The sequence below is a fragment of the Aspergillus caelatus genome, assembly GCF_009193585.1.
Source record: "Aspergillus caelatus strain CBS 763.97 unplaced genomic scaffold BDV27scaffold_163, whole genome shotgun sequence".
Lineage (NCBI taxonomy): Eukaryota > Fungi > Ascomycota > Eurotiomycetes > Eurotiales > Aspergillaceae > Aspergillus > Aspergillus caelatus.
The window spans coordinates 26,259-47,082 of record NW_022475426.1 but is presented as its reverse complement, the minus strand read 5'-3'; the positions used below and the strand labels follow the sequence as shown (position 1 = coordinate 47,082).

General features: G+C 47.8%; 10 protein-coding genes across 10 annotated transcripts; 5 read left to right on the top strand and 5 right to left on the bottom strand.

Annotated features, from left to right (window-relative positions):
* Window positions 1-1,628: 1,628 nt before the first annotated feature.
* Window positions 1,629-3,544, top strand: BDV27DRAFT_25760 (Alpha/Beta hydrolase protein). The gene is made up of 4 exons (XM_032076146.1): window positions 1,629-1,794; window positions 1,848-2,303; window positions 2,364-2,760; window positions 2,813-3,544. Exons 1-4 carry the CDS (start codon window positions 1,690-1,692, stop codon window positions 3,445-3,447), a joined length of 1,593 nt encoding a protein of 530 aa, XP_031924820.1. The 5' UTR covers window positions 1,629-1,689; the 3' UTR covers window positions 3,448-3,544.
* Window positions 3,545-3,780: 236 nt separating this feature from the next.
* BDV27DRAFT_160429 (cytochrome P450) lies at window positions 3,781-5,206 on the bottom strand (the record flags this gene model as incomplete). The annotated part of the gene is made up of 7 exons (XM_032073028.1): window positions 3,781-3,972; window positions 4,040-4,176; window positions 4,217-4,308; window positions 4,368-4,478; window positions 4,529-4,731; window positions 4,800-5,101; window positions 5,158-5,206. The coding sequence occupies 7 exons, from the start codon at window positions 5,204-5,206 to the stop codon at window positions 3,781-3,783; spliced, it is 1,086 nt and encodes a 361-aa protein (XP_031924819.1).
* Window positions 5,207-5,690: 484 nt separating this feature from the next.
* On the bottom strand, window positions 5,691-6,204 carry BDV27DRAFT_160428 (uncharacterized protein; the record flags this gene model as incomplete). Its single annotated transcript, XM_032073027.1, has 2 exons — window positions 5,691-6,082; window positions 6,135-6,204. 2 exons carry the CDS (start codon window positions 6,202-6,204, stop codon window positions 5,691-5,693), a joined length of 462 nt encoding a protein of 153 aa, XP_031924818.1.
* A 1,304-nt stretch (window positions 6,205-7,508) lies between these two features.
* Window positions 7,509-9,854, top strand: BDV27DRAFT_160427 (peptidase S8/S53 domain-containing protein; the record flags this gene model as incomplete). The annotated part of the gene is made up of 6 exons (XM_032073026.1): window positions 7,509-7,634; window positions 7,694-8,508; window positions 8,604-8,650; window positions 8,723-8,798; window positions 8,869-9,199; window positions 9,249-9,854. 6 exons carry the CDS (start codon window positions 7,509-7,511, stop codon window positions 9,852-9,854), a joined length of 2,001 nt encoding a protein of 666 aa, XP_031924817.1.
* An 11-nt stretch (window positions 9,855-9,865) lies between these two features.
* Window positions 9,866-10,949, bottom strand: BDV27DRAFT_132590 (uncharacterized protein). The gene has a single exon (XM_032067914.1). The coding sequence runs from the start codon at window positions 10,817-10,819 to the stop codon at window positions 10,109-10,111; it is 711 nt and encodes a 236-aa protein (XP_031924816.1). The 5' UTR covers window positions 10,820-10,949; the 3' UTR covers window positions 9,866-10,108.
* Window positions 10,950-12,359: 1,410 nt separating this feature from the next.
* Window positions 12,360-14,423, top strand: BDV27DRAFT_132587 (alpha/beta fold hydrolase). Its single transcript, XM_032067913.1, has 2 exons — window positions 12,360-13,104; window positions 13,177-14,423. The coding sequence occupies exons 1-2, from the start codon at window positions 12,988-12,990 to the stop codon at window positions 14,266-14,268; spliced, it is 1,209 nt and encodes a 402-aa protein (XP_031924814.1). The 5' UTR covers window positions 12,360-12,987; the 3' UTR covers window positions 14,269-14,423.
* On the bottom strand, window positions 12,565-12,930 carry BDV27DRAFT_160425 (uncharacterized protein; the record flags this gene model as incomplete). Its single annotated transcript, XM_032073025.1, has 1 exon — window positions 12,565-12,930. The coding sequence occupies one exon, from the start codon at window positions 12,928-12,930 to the stop codon at window positions 12,565-12,567; it is 366 nt and encodes a 121-aa protein (XP_031924815.1).
* A 1,014-nt stretch (window positions 14,424-15,437) lies between the features above and the next one.
* BDV27DRAFT_25743 (uncharacterized protein) lies at window positions 15,438-16,393 on the top strand. The gene is made up of 2 exons (XM_032076145.1): window positions 15,438-15,930; window positions 15,986-16,393. Exons 1-2 carry the CDS (start codon window positions 15,767-15,769, stop codon window positions 16,368-16,370), a joined length of 549 nt encoding a protein of 182 aa, XP_031924813.1. The 5' UTR covers window positions 15,438-15,766; the 3' UTR covers window positions 16,371-16,393.
* Window positions 16,394-17,252: 859 nt separating this feature from the next.
* Window positions 17,253-19,121, top strand: BDV27DRAFT_25735 (putative nuclear envelope protein Brr6). Its single transcript, XM_032076144.1, has 3 exons — window positions 17,253-17,384; window positions 17,446-18,347; window positions 18,405-19,121. The coding sequence occupies exons 1-3, from the start codon at window positions 17,270-17,272 to the stop codon at window positions 18,750-18,752; spliced, it is 1,365 nt and encodes a 454-aa protein (XP_031924812.1). The 5' UTR covers window positions 17,253-17,269; the 3' UTR covers window positions 18,753-19,121.
* A 139-nt stretch (window positions 19,122-19,260) lies between these two features.
* BDV27DRAFT_166700 (major facilitator superfamily domain-containing protein) lies at window positions 19,261-20,635 on the bottom strand (the record flags this gene model as incomplete). Its single annotated transcript, XM_032074260.1, has 2 exons — window positions 20,271-20,635; window positions 19,261-20,220 (listed from the first exon to the last, which is right to left on the bottom strand). The coding sequence occupies exons 1-2, from the start codon at window positions 20,589-20,591 to the stop codon at window positions 19,261-19,263; spliced, it is 1,281 nt and encodes a 426-aa protein (XP_031924811.1). The 5' UTR covers window positions 20,592-20,635.
* Window positions 20,636-20,824: the final 189 nt, after the last annotated feature.

Genomic DNA, 20,824 nt, shown 5'->3' with positions numbered 1-20,824 from the left:
ACAAACCATTTGATCCTTTTGAGTCGGAATGAGTCATGTACGAACTGAATATACTCCGTAGATCTTCGAACATGCTTTACGAAACGCGTCACGAGATCGTCCAATTCACGAGCCTAAGGTCTTTCAAGATTCCCGTGAGTTAGTGGAGGCAACAAATGTCCACCTAGGTGACATAGATCGTGAGATTATGGGTAGTCTATCGCGCTCGCTGAATCTCGAAGACAACAAGAACCTCGCAGCGCATCCTCGCAAGGACCAACCATAACCGACAGCATTAGGACTACTGAGATACTTGCCATAAACATTGGAAAGTACCAAAGTTGGACACATCCCGCACACAGACATTGGTAGTTTGTCAATGGTCTTCTCGGACGTCGGTTGACTACAGGTGTATCATCCTAAGAAGAGAACGTGGATGTATATCGAACCGCGACCAGGCCATGCGGTATGCAACATCGGCGACTCGGCAGAGTTCCTCTCGCAAAATGTGCTGCGATCTTCCTTGCATCGGGCGGTGCCTCATCCGCAGGAAAAAGATAAAGTCAAGCTGACAGTCGTGTACCTAATGCGACCGGACACCGATTCGGTATTTGTGGATCGTAACGGTAAGGAATGGAGAAGTTTTGATTGGCATAACATGAAATATCGCTTTTTCGCGGCGGATCTGAACTCTCAGGCGAGCACTAATGCTTTGACCGGTCGGTTGGGGCTGGTCGATCTGTGGGATGAAAAAGAGGCCTAATTTACAAGTATCACCCAATGATACGTACATAAAAGCGTGAAAGATCGAATCGAGTGTGGTTCGTTCTCGAGATAAGCCGAGCCCATGCATGAATTAGGGCTTATGATTGACTAATTGATTACTACATTAGGTACCCGAATCCAGCCACGTTTTGGGGTTCCTCCTGGGTCGCTGACGGCTGATAGTCTGTAGCCATGGGTTCTATATATAGAACATGTTGCTCAACCCCTAGAATATCTTTTAGAACTATACAAGACGTTTTCCCAGTTATTTATCTGTCCCTGTCAAACTATTGTTTCCCCCTGTCTGTCTTGTCCGCAGTCTCTCGTAGCCCTTATAGCCCCTCAATATATACTATACTCTCTTGGTTCTCCGTGTCCTGCTCCTCTCCTTTCCGTAGCCTATATTCTCAGCCCGCATCGACAGTTTTTGTCACGGTTATAGAGTTGTCTAGGAATGGTGGGAATGTAGGAAAGGGTTAAAATAATAGCAATTTGACGCTGTTACTCGGTTAACTTATCTGTATATCTGGCCTGCTGTAGAGTTTACCTGCTTTGTAATACGCGTAGTATCATTACGGGCTTGGGCTTGGGTTTCCTGTGTCCCGTGCCCCCAGGCGTGACGGTGGAAGTAGATATATCAGTCACTGCGTCTGTAATAGAAATCTGGTAGTTTATACTGTATGCCTTACATCCTCCAGTGCTTCCTTCAGGTCCCGGGGCTGGTCCTGTGTGGAGCCCCATACTGCTCCCCTAAGGCCCCCCCGTATGCGGGGCACGAGATGATGACGTGGTGTACGGTCTCCCGTGCGCCTAATTAGGGCTTATGATCCTTCGGCGTCTCCAGAAACAGGAAGTCCGTAGACAGTCACCCTTTAAATAAATAACAGCTTTGCGTGCAGGACCTTCAACCTTGATTATGGTAATATCTTCTAAAAAATAAAAAATATGAAAGGGCTTAGTCTTGGGCTTCCACTTCTTGTACCTTTGGTCAATGCCGTAGTAGCGCCCACGGTAGATCTCGGATACACGATCCACCAAGCTTCAGTCGAGGTGGGTATGTCCGAACGTTTCACTTTCATACAGCCCTCTAACTGGAGTTATAGAGCACCAAAGATGGAATGCGATATCTCAATTTCACAAATCTCCAATACGGAGCGAGCCGTCGTTTCCAGCCTCCTATCCCCCCACCGGTGAACAGAACCATACAGAGTGCAGGGGCATACAATATTCGATGTCCACAGGGCGAGCCGGCATGGCTCAGTCAGTTCGGGCAGCCGGTCGGGAACCTCACGGAAGTGCCTCCAGTCACTATAGCAGACCTCCCTGCCATTGATCCCAGCATCAGTGAGGACTGTCTGTACTTAGATATCTTCGTGCCAGAAGCCGTTTTCCAAGCAAAGGAAGATCGAAAGTCTTCGGTGATTATTTGGATTCACGGCGGAGGGTACGTGTCGGGATGGAAGTCTCTGTATGGCCCTGGACTCGGTCTGATGGAGACAGCGAAACAGGCCGGACATGATGTGATCTTCGTTTCTATCAATTACCGCTTAGGGCTTTTCGTGAGTCATTATGGTCTTCTATTCATTCTATTATTGAATACTAACTCTTGTCGCCGAAAGGGGTTCCTGGCCGATCCGGATTCTAATGAAGTTACGTGCAATCTAGGGCTGCAGGACCAACGATTTGCACTGCAATGGGTCAACAAGAACATCCACCTCTTTGGTGGTGATCCTAGTACCGTTACCGTGATGGGTGAGTCCGCCGGAGGAGGGTCGATCATGTACCATCTCACCTCTGGCAACGCCTCCTATCGACCATTATTCCAACGGGCTATTGCCCAGAGCCCGTTCACCATCAATATTCCTGCCGCGATGCAGAGGAGCACATTGCAAGAAGTGTTCCAGCGAGCAAATGTGACTTCTTTCGAGCAGTTGAAAGGTCTACCAACTCAGGCATTGCAGACTGCCAATGCACTCGTTGTGGGTAATGCAATGCCTTATGGAACATTTGTTTTCGGTGAGTAGAATACTGGTCGTTTATTGGAATGGACTCAGCTAAGCTCACGAAGGCCCGGTCAGTGACAAGAATTACCTGGACTATCCTCCAGTTCTTCTAGGTGAGGGTCACTACCCTGATGATGTGTCAGTCATGGCAGGGCACAACACCAATGAAGGTGTGTTGTTTGCGTCTCCATTTGTGAAAAGCGATGAAGACTACGCCAACCTCGTATCGAGCCTATTCCCCGGCATCTCACCCACAGCTCTGTCTGTCGTAACAGATAACTTGTATCCTGGTAATTTCAGCGGCGAATACGGGTATGCGGACCAAACTGGCCGCGTGGCATCTACTATTGGCGAATCTCTTATTAGTTGCAACCAATATTTCCTCGGGGAGGCATTCAACCGCAGCAATACCAGCTTCCGGTATGAGTTCAGTGTTCCCCCGGCTATCCACGCAGTGGATCTTTCGTATACCTTTTACAATCCTAGCGAGTCGGTATCTGGCTTGAACGTTACTCTTGCGAAGATAATGCAAAGGTACTTTGTGAACTTTATCACAACTGGGCAGCCTTATTCTCATCTTCCGAGAGACTTCCTGGCGGATGATATGATTCAGAACTTCAACATATCTAGGGTTGGACCGAGCAAGGACAGCGTCTCAACCAAGCGGTGCGATTGGTGGCAGAAGGCGACGTTCCGGTGATTGATTTTGCTAGAACAGAAACCAGTAGTTTCATATGTTAGCGGTGCATAATTGTAGTGAGTGAAGAAGAGGTGTAACTTTCAAGCACACCCAAGATAGAGCATGTTTATATCATGGCTATAGCCTGACCATTATACTAAGCTACGTGCCATATGTACGGTGGGCTACTAAGATTATTTAGGGAATTTTATTGGGTAATTCAATTATATCCTCATGCGTCTTAACGTGGAATAATGATATTTTTAAAGCTGGTGGTACAGCTTCGCAAAACAATGGTTGTACATATGCTAAGTCCCTCCAAACGACAATCCAATATTTACTATATAATATGATTTACTCCTTCCGAGGAAGAGCTTTGACCATGAGTGATGGCATGCATGACCGTGAACCCAGAGAAAATGGCTGAGACGCCTCAAGGTCGTCGGTCTTGCTAGGTCCAAGCCATCGGTCAGGGTTGAATTCCGAGGGATTAGAAAAGTTCGATGACGACATGCTTGCCGCGAAGGGGCTAGTCGAAATGATGGTCTTTGTCATAATATGTTAGCTGGGCTCGTTTTGTTTCGTGGTCAATGCTGGGCAGAGGATAATGTACCCCCTCTGGGACAAAATGACCATCCACCGTGCTGCTACCACGAGGCACAGCTCGAGGCAGTGCGAACGGTAATGGTGAGTACATCCGCATAGCCTCCTGCGCGACAGCCTTAAGATAGACAAGTTGGGCGGCGCTAGCTGCATCGATCTCCTTGTAACTAGTGAAAACAGAACGCACCTCTACCTGTAGACGGCACATCATCTGGGTTTTTCAGTAGATAATACGTCACGCAGGAAAGGGTGGTCGCGGTTGTTTCACTTCCAGCGATTCTGTGGGAGCCCAGGGTCAGACTATACCTCTGTGGCGTGCAGTGTGGGGGAGATCATACACAAATTTAGACGAGTGGGCTGCAATTTGCGCATCGGGCATATTAGCTTCGGCTCGTGCCTCGATGATCTTGGTAAGAAAGTCCATCCTCCCTGAGCGAGAGGCCAGCCGTCTACCAGTGGTCAGTTCGATGCAATCGGTTATGGAGAAGCAGGACTCTACCTTTGAACAAGATCTGCAGTATATTTCTGATGTTTCCGGTTCTCCTCCATCGGCTTGTTGATCGTGCCAGAGAATATTGTCTGAATGATGATGGATAGGGCTGGAAATCGTCGAAAGCAATCAGCCAAAGCACCCAACCGGAGACTCTTCGTTACAATCGAAACCCAAAAGTGCCGAGTGCCAGACTCAACACCACCGAAATCCTGTCCCAAGGCTAGACCGCCATTGATATCGAACGTTGTAAGATTATACCACATCACCATATTGGTACCCTGCTCCTTTGGCCCGCCTGACTTAGCTTTTCCACTAATTTGTCGGCCGTCTCTGCTATAAGTGGCTCTTGCGATTTAAGCGTGCGGTCAGAAAAGGCACTCGCCAAATACTTGCGCATTTCAGCGTGCTTTTTTGGGTCTCGCTCGCTCACTATGGAGAGGGCTTCTGCAGCGAAGTTGCCTCCAACGTAAAACACGCTGATGATGAACGGTTCGACGTTCTTGCGGACACCATAAATATCGCGCCATGAGCTGGATGTGTTGAAGCTAAGCTCATTAGGAGGTATCCGGACAACAGAACCTAACAGCGACAAATCAGAAAGATTGGTGCGTAGAATGTCAGTGAGGGAAACGTACCATATCGATTGTGGAGCTCAAGCTGCCAGTATGGCTGCCGACCACTCATGAAGTTCCATGAATACAGAGCCTGTAGCTTTATCAACTTACATGGTTGGCGGTGCTTTAGAAATAGGGCAAACAGACATTACTAATTGATGCTGATTAAAGGACCTGGAAACTTCCGGAGGGGATGCCGGTGCCACTTCCAGAACCGGTATACAAGCCAGACGACTAAAATCTATAGCTTGGATAATGTTTCACCAGTCGCTCAGATCACTTGGCCACGATTTTGAGAGTCTCACTAAGCCAACAGAAGCGAACTGCATGATGTAGGAACGCGGATAGGGACACCAGCTACTCCATTATGTGACCAAGAAAGCGATACGATAGAGCTTTCAAGCAAAGGGAGACCGCTACAATTATCAGACAGTTAATCAATACTCATTAACCTGTTAGCGTGTAATTAGTGAATGCTCACATTTATCACCCCCTACCTATCGGGTGCCATGCGCATGATCCAAGTGTTAGTAGGTGGTTGTTTTCTTACAAGTTCACAGTCCCTCGACTTGCACCAACTCATCTGGCCCATGGGAACTGGTCGATTCCTCCTCGCTAACGCCAAACGGTTCCAGTAATGCTGTGAAGAAGTCGTCGCTCAATATTGACGGATACTCGTCTGAGGAAGAGATTCCAAAACTCGGCAAGGTTCCATCTGACAACTCTAACTCGGGTCTTTCCGATCGCGGATGCCCCGACGCTACGATCGCCGCATGATGATTCGCATTTGAATCAGTTGCGGAAGCTGTGTTTGACTTGGTGGCACTGGCTTTATTAGCCCTCAAGAAGTCCAGCTGCTCTGGTTGACAGCTGCTCACATACACCCCATCCACTTGCTCAAAGTTGGGCAGAGCCCCTGTTGCTGGCGGTCGCTGAGGTCCCTCCACTTTCAGCGTATTTCACTAACATTGAACACGTGTACAAGGGTATCCTTATACCATAGTATATCTGCAGGATTACATTGATCATGCTTCCAAGTGAAAACGGCTCCTGATCTAGTCCCCTCATGCTTTCATGCCTAGAGCTTGAGGCGATGAAGTTAAAGTTAAGCTCGAGCCCCACAGGCGTGAGGGTTTTTTCTTCAAATTTTACAAAAAAAGTGTCAATACTTCTGGCCATAAATGCGGTGATTCCTCAGATCTAGAATGACTGACAGTCCCTCAGTCATGTTTTAATGCTAGAACCAGATTTACTCTAAAAGCGTGTCGGTCGGGCCTATCAACGTAAAACGTTCTCGCATATCAGGTGACAAATTTTTTATACTGGAGCATCTGACAATTTCCGCAAACGGGTCTTTTAAAGATAAATTTAACTTTTACGGCAGAAGCACATAACCATAATCTTATGAAATGTGCGGGGGAGTTAACTGAGACAAATCGTTCATGTCATGCTACAAGCAAGCTCACTGTCCTGCAGATGGCTAAGGCTGCTGGCTGCAATCAGAGTACGATCAAAAGGTGCCGCGCCAACATGCGGCTGGCATGGAGGCGCCTCCAAATCAAGGCGGACGGCCACGAAGTCTCACCCCAAATATGATTCGAACCTTTTGTGACCATCTACTTGAAAAGCCTCATCTGTATCTTGAAACCTTCTCAATTAGGTATGTCCTTGGCTGAAGATTACCATTAACTGGAGTAGGGAGCAGAAGGAGATCCCAGGGGGGGCCAGATCATTGTGAGATAATGTCTATTTAGTTATAACTAGCCTGTCTGTCTCAGGCCTTGGCAGATGGAGGCTTCCTTAGATCTAGACCGTATATGATCATTATGGAATAATGCCCGGCGGCAACTAGTCCTGCTTTTGTCCTTAGAAGATGGAGACATAAAAGGTCTAGGCCTTATATCATGACCATTGTGAAATAGGGTGATGTGCATTTCTTGGTCACTATAAGAACAGGCCTGACATCTGGAAGGGATGCAACATGTTTAGCCAAAGATATCCTACAACTATCACACAGTCATCTCAATGAAGAATGGAGAAAGTCTTTCAACATCAGAATACCAGACAGTAGTGGACAACCTTCTATCTAATTACTTTCCCTCCCTACATCAAGATATTGTGTAAAAATTGCACACGCCAAAATTAACAACTCGAATTCATACCTGAAGAGCATACGAACCTTAGCTTTAGTGTGAGACTGAACTACGAAATGGTTAGTCTATTGTTGTAAATGTTCACTTCTCTTCTCGATAGGCTGAAGTGTGTTCATGTAGAAGACCCTAGAAACATATACAGGTAGTCGACGAATCCTAGCTTTGGACGGCGGAGGAATGATTAGGCCCTATTCCTCCCTCCTCATCCTCAAAAAGGTTATGGAGGAAATCCAGCGGGAAGACAATCAAAATGCTAAGGCTATCAAACCTTGTGAATTCTTTGACCTGATCTGTGGTACTGGGATGGGGGGCATCTTAGCTATAATGCTTGGACGGCTTCAAATGGTACATATCCTCTCATCAGCCTTTTCCTTCTTGGTAGCTTGCTGAAATTGCTGGATTAGAGTGTTGAAGATTGCATATCCCAATACGACAATCTCATCTCCAGTGCTGAGAAACCCGCCTACGGTCGCCATACAGATGGGGCAAGAAATAGTAAAATTTTGAAGCACTGGCTCCTTAGTGTCATCAAATCATGCCATGAGGACGAAAACGCTCCCCTTGAAGATCCACGGGAGGAAAAATGTAATACCTTTGTCCTTACAATGATTAGACCCTCATTTCGTCGCCCTCACCGTCTTCGAACTTACACTTCACGCAGCGACAGAGCTACACAAGATTGTTATATCTGGCAGGCTGCTCTAGCATCAGCCGCTTTGCTGTTGGAGTTCAACGCTGTTGAGCTTGGGCCCCTCAAGCAACCACACGTTGAGGCTGGCCTTGGTTACAACAATCCTTCACGAGAAGCAATTGATGAAGCTAAGCGGATTTGGTCGCCACCTGTTTATTCTATTGTCAACATTGGGACCGGTTTAGAGCCGGCCGTTGTTGGCAGCGGTATGACGGGGGTCAAGAACTTGAACTTTCAAGCCCTTTGCCAATTGGGGTTCAGAATCGCAATCAACAGGGAAAGAGTCGCCGAAGAGCTCTCAAGGGAAGCATTAACCTCGGGATTCGAATATTTCCGTTTGAATGTTCCAGAGAACTTCGAAAATATCGGTACCCTTGACTGGGACCAACATATGCATATCAGCTCGCTTACTCGGGACCATCTTGGTCACCCTGAAACGACAACATACATAAATTATCTCATTAAAAGGCTGTGTCTCGGCACTCGGGGGAACCAGTTCAAGAAAGGAATGTCATCCGAGCAAACAGAGTCTGCCTAAACAAATCACCAAGTTGTCATTGTTTAAGTGCCTGAATCCCAAAGTCGAAGGTTCATATACTGACTCATAGAATAACAGATTCCAGAGAATTTCCCGCCAGCCCTGGGGACTCAGCACAGACACATTCTCGAGGTAGGGTAGAAAGGCCCTGGAACATAAATGGGATGTAGTCTAGGACAAACGACATGCTCTGACAACCGACAGGGGCCACTAGTAACCTCTCCAACGGCCAACTGATTGAGAATGAAGTAATGGACTCCATAAGTGAACAGTCCTACGCGTATGTACAAGGCGCAATATGTCGTCTGACATTGCCTTATTTTCCAGGAAGCTAATGAGGCATGATGTAGAGCACATTCGGCTGATACTTGGCTGGATAATCTCCAGAAGAGAGTGCATCCTTTTGTGAAAACAAAAAGGGACAGGGAGGACGAGAAAGTCAAAATCGCGGTCCTGGACAGTGGCATTGACCCAGACCATCCCGATCTGGTCAAGCATCGTGGCAGAATTGTTGAATGCCAGGATTGGACATCTTCCAAAGTCGGGACTCAAGATGTGGTCGGACACGGCACACATACGACAGCTTTGCTGCTAAAGATCGCACCGGTCTCTACCATCTATGTAGCCAAGGTTTTCGATTCGTCAACTGCGAATGAGAGCACGAGACAACACGTGGCGGAGGTGCGTAGCCTGAACCCCACAAAGGCAGCACTCTAACCAGAGCAAACAGGCAATATCTCATGCGGTTCACACATGGCGTGTGGACATTATTACCATGCCTTTCGGTTTCCGCTATCGAAGTGAAGCTATTGCCGAGGCTGTGCAAATAGCTACAAACAAGAGAGTGCTTCTCTTTGGAGCCGCTTCGAACCTCGGCTCGATTGAAAAACAACCTGCATTCCCTGCTCGTTTTAACCAGGTATTCTGCATCAACTCAGCAGATGGTTTGGGAGTCACGTCGCGGTTCACCCCTTCGGCTAGGGTCAGCGATGACAACTTTACACTCTTGGGAGAAGCGGTTGAGTCGGCATGGCCAACACAGCTCCGGCAAGGCCAACGTCAGCGAAAGTCGGGGACGTCGATAGCAACTGCGATCGCTGCTGGTATAGCTGCCCTTGTTCTAGAACTGGCGGTCCAGCGGCCGCCGCAGATCAGTTACTCTAGGGAACTTTGGACGTATCCCGGCATGCGAGCCATCTTTTACTTGATGTCACAGGACTCGATTACAGTCAGTTCTGCTGGATATTACAACGTCATGCCATGGAATCTGCTCGACATTCAAAGTGACCGTACATATGTTTTGAGCCATATCTCACACCGCCTCGAAACCCTCTAATTGACCTGATATGTGGTTCCGCATTCCTCAGACAAATGAGCCACTATCCCACGGAGCGATACGAATATTCCCTTCTGCTTTATCACAGCTTTCGAAAAATTCCATGCTTGCTTTCCCAAGCTGCTGGTATTCTCATTACATACCGTTTTGTTAGCAATAAAACTGGGTTAGGTAGATATTTTTTTTCAGCTGCTCGGCTAACACAACCACTCACGGTTCTTACTTTTCAAGAGGCAATTCTGCGTAGACTTCGATTAGTGATTCCGTGTTACCACAAAGGCGCACTTGTGGTCGTCCGCATCGTCCAAGGCTTCTTCGGTTTTCAGATCCAGATTTTCCACTGTTTGACTTTCGTTGGCCATTCCGACGACCTCTATGGCACTCTCCAAATATTCTCGAGTCTCGTTTGGCGAGTTCGAGGTGTCTAGATCGAAAAGCGAACCATCAAAGGCTCTCTGCTGAATCCTTCTGTCTTTCTCGTTATAATGGATCTCCCTCAGGCGGTACGCAAACACAAACGCGGATGGGGAGCGGAAGTAAAGCTCCTTTCCATCAATCCAGTTTGCAGCAGCGTTTAGCCCACCCGATCCAGGTTTTGCCGCGCCAGCTCCACCTCGAATGTTCCCACTCAGTTCGCGAGATCTTGCAAATGCTACAGTGGCACCCGTGGCAATCTTGACACCCGTAATCATGTAAACAATGACCGGATATGGCGCATTGAGAATGTGCTTGGCCACCGGCGGATCAAAGATGCTGTCCTTGATATACTCGGAGGTTGGGTCGATAAACTCTGTACGTAGCTCTTCAAACTGGTAGACATCGCCTTTGGAGTATTCCCAGTTGAAAGCTGCTTCTGCAGTCAAGCCAATGAATTCCAGGAATTTCGCCCAAAGCCCAATCAGCCCCTCCCGAGAATGATACTTCACATACATCCAGTCTTTCTTTAACTGGGACTGTATTGGCATATTGTCCGGGATAGGTAGCGGCCCATCGGGGTTTATGCACGTTCCAGTGTCCAAAGGATTCGTGAGGATGCGGCCCAGGCCTATAGAGCCACCAGGCGGATAATCGCAATTCGGTGCCAGAATATAGGTCCTCCTCATGATGCCTGAGAGAAGCCCAACAATCAATTTTGGGGGATCTTGTCTTGGTTTTGAGAGATGTTTAGATTTCCTGGATGTTTGGTGATGTGAACTTCGACCCAGCCCTGACCAGGGAGTTGAATTTATATGGCTAAAGTGAACGCATCACTGTGAGATCATTTCTTAGTCGATCGAGATTAAATCGCTCCCAAAAATACTGCACAGAATCCCGATCACATTGTCACACTCTAAGTATTTATTAGTTCGACTTTTATTGGCTTGTACAGTCCATCGCTAAAGTCTATTTCTTTCACAATCTAGACCTTGGAACTTTTTTCGGGGCTCATGTTTCATTTCCCTAGCATTTGTGCAGAGAATGTTAACGGGGTTGCACTGGAGAAATGGACGCTAGAGAGCTAAGGGGGTTTGACACCACATAGACTTAATTGCAATTCTTACCTAAAGAAGATTTTCCACAATTACTGCTGACAGGCTGAGAAGAATGAGAAATAGCAATATTAGCTTTGCTCTATCAGGACCCCCCCTTTGTACTCAAAATACGCACCACAATGCCAGGATGGTGAGAGGGACATGAAGGTGATTTTGCACAGCTTGCCGCATTGCCAACTACTGCTCCGTGTTGTTTGGTAGGTTTACATGGAACCTTCGAGCCACAAGCCCTATACAACGGATTGTTATATAACAGTTCCATACGGTAGCATCCAGAAACTTTGGGGTGTGGGTTCGGGTTTCATACGCAATCAACCCAAGAGCTTGTGGAACCATGCACCAGTTTTGCAGTCAGTTATAACTTATAAGGCGGCGGCTACACCACAGCATATATTTATACTATCACGGGGGTGTATAGATGCTTAAAGACCCTTTCCACAATAATTCCTGATATATTGTACATTTTCAATTCTATCCTAACAAGCATATACTGCTCTCATGGGGGCAAAATTGTTGAACAGGGTACCTACCAGTCACTGCTAGAATTGCGAGGGCGATATTACGAGTTGGTATAGATTCAAAGCTTGGACCGGACATAATAGTCGGGTAGTCCGCTTATAAGAAGCATCTGCCAGTGATTCTACGGGCGTCGTAGGAACCAAATTCGTACACATCAGTAGCTGTGTATTTTTGTATTATCGGATACTTGTCCGCAACAGAGCGAATGGCTTATCTATCGCATGATAAACGAATGCATGGTTATCGGGATTCGGCCGATTTCCAGAGTGCTCTGAACGAGAGCGTGTGTGGAATCAGGAATTACATAGTGGAGGAACTGGATCTCTGGCAAGTATTGGGGTGACGATGCGTATGGCTATAAGGGTTCTAGGAATGACGTCCGAGCCGTCAAAGGTGACAATTGCATACTGTGTAAAGTCAGCCCTTCTACATCGTGGCTTTTTCTAGCCAATTAAATGAGTGTGCGTTGTTATTTTAGCCTTAGGCTTGCGCCGTTTTTAGCTCCATGAGTCTTGGCCAAATTGTTTCCTAATCAGGTAGTTCCAGTGACAATCCATCCATCATCTAGAGTGGTGATACGACCTAGCCAACGAATGACAATACAAGATGAGGGAAATCATAGGCTCAAGAGGGCCCTGTCTCAGCTGTATTGCTCGAGATTACTTCGTCGCCTGTATCGGCTCCACCTCTCCGGTCTTTCCCTTCCACCAACGCCAAATAGTCTTGCACCAGAACCAGGTCTCCATGGTCCCAAAACAACACAGGATTGCAATGACAAATGCTTTCGTTCCTTTGCTCATCCCCAGCGCTTCAAAGCTGAATGCCGGGTATTTAGTTGGTTCGTTCGAGTCCGGGTTTGATGGGCTTGCCTGCTTGTTCGCGAGAAGGATACGGGTCGAGAAGGATCTGAGAGAGACTGAAGATTCTCGATATGTGATGAGATGTGGTAATCTCCGAGTGACGAAAATACCATTTCGGTGAGTCGCATACAGCGGCAGGAGAGCTCGTGTAGAGATTGATGACATGATTGTTTTTTTTTTGAATAGGCTAGGGTCAAGTGAGGACTTGTTTTCTGGATTTCAATGTTCCTTAGATTACTTTGGGACTTGATGTATGAAGAAAACGAGATAAGTATTTACGGAATTTATATGGAGGGAATAGTCAGATGGCACGGTGGAGGATTGCTCCATCGCCCGACAGTTCGTATTCCTCGATCACGTAAAACGGGGCTAATTAGGGATCTTTGAACTAACCTTGAATATAAATACAAGCCAACCACCACGTATTTGCAAAGCCATCGGACAGTACCTTCCAGCATACTAAGGAACATGTCCGTCGGATACCGCCGTTTAATAACGGCAACAGAGGGCATCCTTTCATCAGCTTCAGTTAGAAACTCATCCACACTTTCTGCACCCAACTTAAACCACATTGTACCTACTGAATCTCGAACCTCCTCTTCAACAACAGTAGACCCCGCACAATTAGACCAAACCCTGACCCTCTCTGATGGCCGCACCCTCGGTTTCGCCGAATACGGCTCCCCACAAGGAAAACCACTTCTCTATTTCCATGGCTTACCAGCATGTCGTTATGAAATCGACTTCCACGAGCTTGGTATCCGGCATGGCGCCCGAATCTTCGCCCTTGACCGACCTGGAATGGGGCTGTCAACGTTTCAACCAAACCGACAACTCCTTGATTGGCCCGCCGACGTCAAAGAGTTCACGGGCAAACTGGGTCTAAACGAATATCGGGTTCTTGGTGGCTCCGGCGGAGGTCCTTACTCACTTGTGTGTGCAAGGGCCTTACCTAAGGAAAACCTGAAGGGTGTAGGGGTACTCGTCGGATTTGCGCCCCTTGAGGCCGGCACACAGGGAATGTCTCTCCGTTCACGGGTCCTGTGGAACCTGGGGAGATGGTTCTCAGGTCTGGGGCGACTGTACACCGATTGGACTATTGTACCGGCTGCTCACCATCCAGACCCGAAAGTCCTGGAGGGGCTACTAGTGAAAACGGTGAAGAATAATTTCAACGAAACAGACTCGTCGGTTTTTGAGGATGAGAAGACCCTCAAACATACAGCTAGAATTGTACGGGAGAGTTTTCGACAGGGATCCCAAGGGTATGTTCAGGAGTGTAAGATCCTTACAAGGTCGTGGGGCTTTGACTTACGAGAGATTGACTTCCCTGGGATTCGGTTGTGGTACGGTGATAATGACCAGCACACTCCGATTCAAATGGCTCGATGGATGGCGGATAGGATCGAGGGATCGGTCTTAACCGAGTGGAAGGGTTACAGTCACTTTACTTTTACGGATGATCATACTGAACAGGTTGTGAGAGGTATGCTGGAAACGTGAATATAGTGTGAGATAAGATCTTCGATGTATAGTATAGTCGTTATTTGTAGAATCTCTACTCTTTCTTTTCGCTGACTGATGACTGCATATCAGGTTCTAGGTAAACACACATCAAGGGAATATACCGGACAAGGAATCCTAGTGTCATCCCAAGTTTTTCAAGAGCTCCTTGAATCAGCAAGGCGACCTGTTTTCATGCCATTGTACTATACTACCAGAGTAGGAAGGTGGATGTAATCGCTGACTAAGGCGAGCTCCGGGCAACCAATTATGTACATACCAAGGCATAGCTGAGTCAGGCAAGGGTTATGCACGATTGAGTCATCGGGAGGTTCTGGACCGAGGTTAAGTCAAACGTTGACTAACCCTGCAGGTGACCCCCATGAGCCGCCCGATCGAGCAAAGTCATCTGCCTGGGGTTCCTGCAATCAGATGGAGCATCACCGCCCGCAGGTGATAAGCATCAATAGTTCCAGTGACGCAAGCTGTGTTCAGAAGGGCTGGTTTCTTTGGGACATACCAGAGAAGTGAAAAAAGGTAAAAAACGAAAATGTACCAAAAATCTATCAATCTAGAGTGTATTATTCCCAGTATTTTACATATTCGGTCAGAATTTATTTCTTGTTGCCTTTCACGTCATAGTCCATCCAAGTCGGCGTCTCTTTCTGTTTAACCTTGGATTTCCTAGGCGTAGTGCTGACGTGATGGCCAATCATAATCCCGGGTGGCTGGCTGTGCCTGAGGCAGTGGATCAGATTGACGGCGAATCCTAATGCGGCGATCGCCATCCAACTACTCATCGTCTTTCCCCCGTTATTCAGGATGTAGGAAACAACCATGGTTCCAAAGTGGCGTCAGGGGGCGTTTGGCGAGCAGGAATAAGATTCCCCCTCGCAGTCACGATAAGGGAGGCCGATTGTCATAGGATGGCTGTTTATCATCTCCTCACGGAGCATGACTGCCGTAGTCAGCATCGCCTCGCTCGGTCCTCGTGCTGCGGAGTCAAAATGATATGATATGATATGATATGAATGCTATCTCCTCTTTCTCCACTTCTTCTCTTTTCTTCGTCTTCTCCTTTATCTCGTTCAGGAAGAGAGATCAGTTAACGACTTACTGTCGCTCCACATTCCCCAGCGTCTATTGTGTCTATTTTTGGGTTGAATGAGCAACATTGCCGGGCCATTCAGGGACTATCGAATGTTCCATGACTCCGAATAAGCCCAGACATTGGTGACTCAACCCCAAGGCTTCCTCCTCTCGCAGGGTCCCTGTTCTTCATCCCACTCCGGTCCCCCCGGGCTTTCTTTCACTCTTAATCATCCCTTCCACCTCGTTCCTGCCTCTTTTGCTAAGTGGCGGCAACAACCTCCACCATCCCATTTGACAGCTTGATCTGCCTACCTTTATATCAACCTCATCCGATTGTATCACTCACGTCTCTTCCCCCATACCGTCGTTATCCGTCATCTGTATTTCGTTGAACCACACAGTCATCATGTCTGACTCCAACGACCTTCGTCATAACGGTACCGCGGCCAAGAGGGTCTATAACCACAAGTCCAAATGGGCCTACGGTGGTCGAACGGCACTTCCACATCGTGATGTCTCTCTGTCTGACCCAGTGACTCGTCCAGCGGCGCCTCAGAGTCACTCCCTGAAGTATGTTGTCATACAGTCTCATCCAACTATGCATTAAGATTGACACCCTTGAAAGGTACTCCCGTCTCTTGCAGCTCGACCGAAAGGCCAAGTCCAACCAACTGGCGACCACCGCCAAGTTCACCCTGCAACATGACATTCGGGAGGCCCTTGACAGCGGCCCATCCGACTCCTCCGCCGCGGAAGACGTTGATGAACCATCAGCCGCAAAGGATGTTCTAGGACACCTTCAGGAGGAAGATCTGTTAGAGCCATACCAAGTGTCGGGACAGACAATCCTGTCTGATGCGATAAGCAAGGCAGTAGAGAAATTCGAGACACAAGAAACCGAGAAGCTTGTCGAGGAATACGAAATCATCACTCGGGAGAGTGAGATCGCCACGGGCTATCTCGCCGATGATGATTTCGAGCTAGTCGACCATGATCACGCAAGGCTGTAAATGTTCTGATGCTGTATACTTTTCTCGTTCTATCTTGCGATATTTATTAGTGCCAGGAGTGTCGGTTATGGAGTTGATTAGAATTTCTTTGCCATTTCTCTTCAGTGGCTGTTTCATTATCATTGCGGTACAGTCGTTCTTCTACATGAGACTTTTGTTTTTGTACTTTTTGACACCTGTGATGATGGTTTACGACTTGGGCCCTATTATTAGACTGTTTATGCTCATACCCTCGGTTTGATTTTCTTAATATTATATACATGTGAATGCGTGTTGACTACGAATAAATCAACATTTGTTTTTAGTTCCTTCTGATGCTACGTATAAAGTAGGATATTATCGAAGAACAAAAGAAAGACAATGTAAAAGTTACCAACTCTTTCCCTGACTTTGGAAAAAAGCCGCTGGATTGAACAATGAATCTATGACTTAAAGACAGATCTTATTGTACTATAGTTCGCAGAAGTAGTAATACTGGGCCTGTGTCATATGTGAGGCTACTTCGTATTTATACTTCGTGAGCAATATATATTACGTTCTGCCCCTGCATATCGCGCCAGTCACCGCCATTTTTTATTGCCCTCTCCCTAATTATTGCTATTTTTCTGTTCAACATTAAATTCATTTTGGTGAGGATAGAAAGAAAATAACACAATGTAAAATAAAATGAAATCAATAAATAAATCAAAACAGAAGAGTAATGTGAGCTGAGGGGGAACCCGTTGCTAGGGTAAGTCGACTAGGGCTGCCAGATTTGTTTACCATCACCGATCGGGAATGGTCAAAAATTCGCCGATCGAACGAATGTCAATCAGGTACTCCAAATCTTTCTCTGCCTTTCTGTCATCCCCCCTCACACGCGCTTTGTGTTTAGGACATTTTCTCTTCCATCATCCAAGATGGACAAACGATCAGCGGAAAGTCCGATGGACTTCGAGTGGCAGACAAGGGCGCCAGGGGATGTGACTTCGCCCTTCTACCAGCTCAGCATGCAGCATGACAACCAGAAGAAACGTGCGGCCTCCATGCACTCCGCCCGTCATAATCATTGCTAATTTAATTTTACTCCGCACAGGACCCCATCGCATCTTCGAGTCTCCCGGAAAGAAACAGACGCCGGCCTTGCGCGAACCTAATTCACAGCCCTTCCTCTTCTCCCAGCCGCGATCGCAGGACCCTCCTGGCACCCCGAAATCCCTCTTTGGCCAGTCCGCATTCATGACCCCGCGCAAGTTCGATGTCGATTTCTCGTCCGGCGCAGAAAATATGTCGTCTCCCGAGAACGCGGACAATGAGGATACGCCGGAGCCGCCCATGAAGTCGGGCCATCGAAATTCATTATTCAACATGTACGGACGTTTTGCGCCTAGTCCCGGACGGGGCGAGATTCCTCGTCTGAATCATTATTCCAATGCGTTGGCTCGCCGGGTACAGAAGAGAAGGCGGAGGGACAAGGCACTAGATATGCAGTTTCGCAGGGAGAGTGACGGTGAGAGTGACGACGAGCGCGTATCAGGCAACAAGCAGAACCAGAACCAGAACCAGGGCCACGTGCAGGGGGAGGCTCAACCGGCATCGCGTATGTCTTCTTTCTCGGATTTTTTCGCTTTGCTCGAGGCCCACCCCAACGTCCCGAGTATCCTGTCTTGGTGGGCTCAGTTGATCGTGAACTTGTCTCTGTTCTCGCTCGCTGTGTATGTAGTGTTTGGTTTTGTGTCAGCTATTCGGGCGGAGTTCGAGCAGGCGGCGGAAGAAGTGTCTGATACGATCTTAGCAGAAATGGCGACATGTGCGAAGAGCTATGTGGATAACAAGTGCGGCGGCGGCGATCGACTTCCAGCCTTGGAGACAGTTTGTGAAAACTGGGAACGCTGCATGAACAGGGACCCGGCGAAGGTTGGACGGGCAAAGGTGTCGGCACATACCATGGCGATTATCATCAATAGCTTTATCGACCCGATTAGCTGGAAAGCGATTGTATGTCTTCTCTTACTAACTCCGCATAGACAAGCTACAGTGACTAATGTTCTCCAGATGTTCTTCCTCGCCACCATTTCGACAGTCACTGTTGTCAGCAACTGGTCCTTCCGCTCGTTCAGAAACCGTTACAATCAACACGAGTATACTCATCCTCCCGCCCCCAGCTTTCCTCGGCAACCGTCCGGACAGCACCACCCTTCATTAGGCCCTTCCCAGCCGTCCTACCAGCACACCGTTGGGCTTAACTACCAGAGCCATGCACCGGGTCTTGATCATCAAAAAGAAACACCCTTGATGCTCGAAGACTCGCCTACTCGGGACTTCGTGAATGAGCGCAGCCGTACTCGAGAAAGCCGCATGCGCACGCCGAGTCCCACAAAGAGAGATAGGAAGTTGTTATAATTTGAGGTGTGACAAAAGTGTGTGTATAAATTTGCATTAGCGGAAGGATTCCGGCGTTTATTGTTTATTTCGAACTGGGTTTTGGACAAAAGATTGTGTTCGGTCTTTGACACTATAGGGCCTCGTCCACTGGCGTCGCGTGATGGAGCCCATAGCGTCAGTTTCTCTACTTGTATATATAGACATTTTTGGCAACGATGTGCATTACTATTTCATACGAGCAGCTCGTCTCGGCCATATGAAGATTTACTATGATGATGGCACAGTACTCGTGTATCCATGGAGATGATTATTGCTCGACTGACAGAAATAGGAGTCGCAATATGCCTCTGCGCTACAAACCCTGATCGTGTGCCATATACATGTACCGATTAGCCACGGAAAGCGAACTGCGAAGTGGTGATTATTTACTTTTCTAAAATATGATATACATGAAACCGCATGAAAAAAACACCCACGCTGATACAATAGCAAGAAAATGTCTATCACACCCATCGTGAGCAGAAACTCAGGTTCTTCCCAGAATACCTTGAGGGGTCATAGCTTTGGTCGCCAAAGCAAAGAACCCACCAGCCAAACACATGACACCACTGAATATGCTTGCCTCCGAGTACCCTCCGTAGTGTTTGACGAGTGCTCCATTCACCGGGGGACCGATTAAAGTTGCGAGAGAGCTGAGGGCCATGCCCATTCCCATGTAAGTTCCCATGTCCCGGGGATCCTTAGGGCAGAGGGTAAAGGCTGCGGATGCTCCAGAGATGATGGTCCCCGAAGTAAAGCCAATGACAACCGAATATACGATCAAGCCTGCGTTGGTTGTTGCCAAATTGAAACAGAATATAACGATCCCTGTGGTTATACCGCCGACCGTGAACGCGTTCAGTCGGCCGAATTTATCTGCTAATATGCCTGGGATGATACGACCAAATGTGGATGCCGCGTTCAAAATCGCCAGTAAATATCCAGAAAGGGTCGCACTCATGCCTCTGGATACAGCATATGTAGGGATGTAAAACAGGGGAAAGAACATGCCAATGAACATGAAGAACAACGAGACTATCAGAAGGGCAAACTTTGCCTCCCTCAATGCTGATGGAATCCAGAAGGGGGATGTACTCGGCGGCAGACGGCGCTTGATGGTAAGGCACGCGAATGCCATGATGGGCATTATGAGGAAACCGATAACTCGCACAGACCATCCGAATCCCAAAAAAGAACCGTTCAGCATTTTGGACAATGCAATGGGAATCACAATGCCGCCAACAGACGATCCAGCTGCAGCGATGCCTAGAGCGGCTGCTCGCTTTTTGTCAAACCATTGCGATACTGCTGGAAATGCTGGAAACTGAAGGAAGCCCGTGACTACGCCCATCAGTACACCTTGCACGAGCATGGTCTGCCAGTACGTCTTGCACAGACTAAGCACCATCATGGCAAAAACATAGGCGACTGCAGCAGGCCGGATAATCTACTCCTATGTCAGTTCATGGCAGAGGTCGTGACAGTCGAATGACATACCCATGCCCCGTAACGATCGAATAATGGCCCTGCGATCGCACCTGTCGCGAATTGAAGGAATGCTGCTAGCGATCCTATCCAGGCAATATTGTCTGGCGATTGTCCGCGAAGTTGGTGTGATAAGTAGTACTCCTCGAAAGTGCCGAACGAATTCGCGAAGCCGAGACAACAGAAGAAGAGTGAAGCGCCCCCTGCGGCCACAAGCCATGCTCGAGCACCGCCATCTGGTGCTTCTTCGTATTTATGCGAAATTACGAGCGATTTCTCCTGGTCGACCTCGTTTCTTTGTGGATCTATAGTATGCTCGGGTGATTTTGTCATGTTGTAACCGGGAGTCCGGGATTGATTATCGAAAAAAAAGTGCGGAATTTATAAGTAATCCTTGCATCCTTGCTAACCTTGAGAGGTAATTGACCTTAGTATATATCATCTTGAAGGACTAAATAATCATCCTGCATTATTCAAGTTGCTACTGAATGGCGTATACTAATCGGGGATAAGCCCGGAGCCGGTCATCGGAGTCGGTAAATGGCAGGCGAAAAGGACCAAAAGCG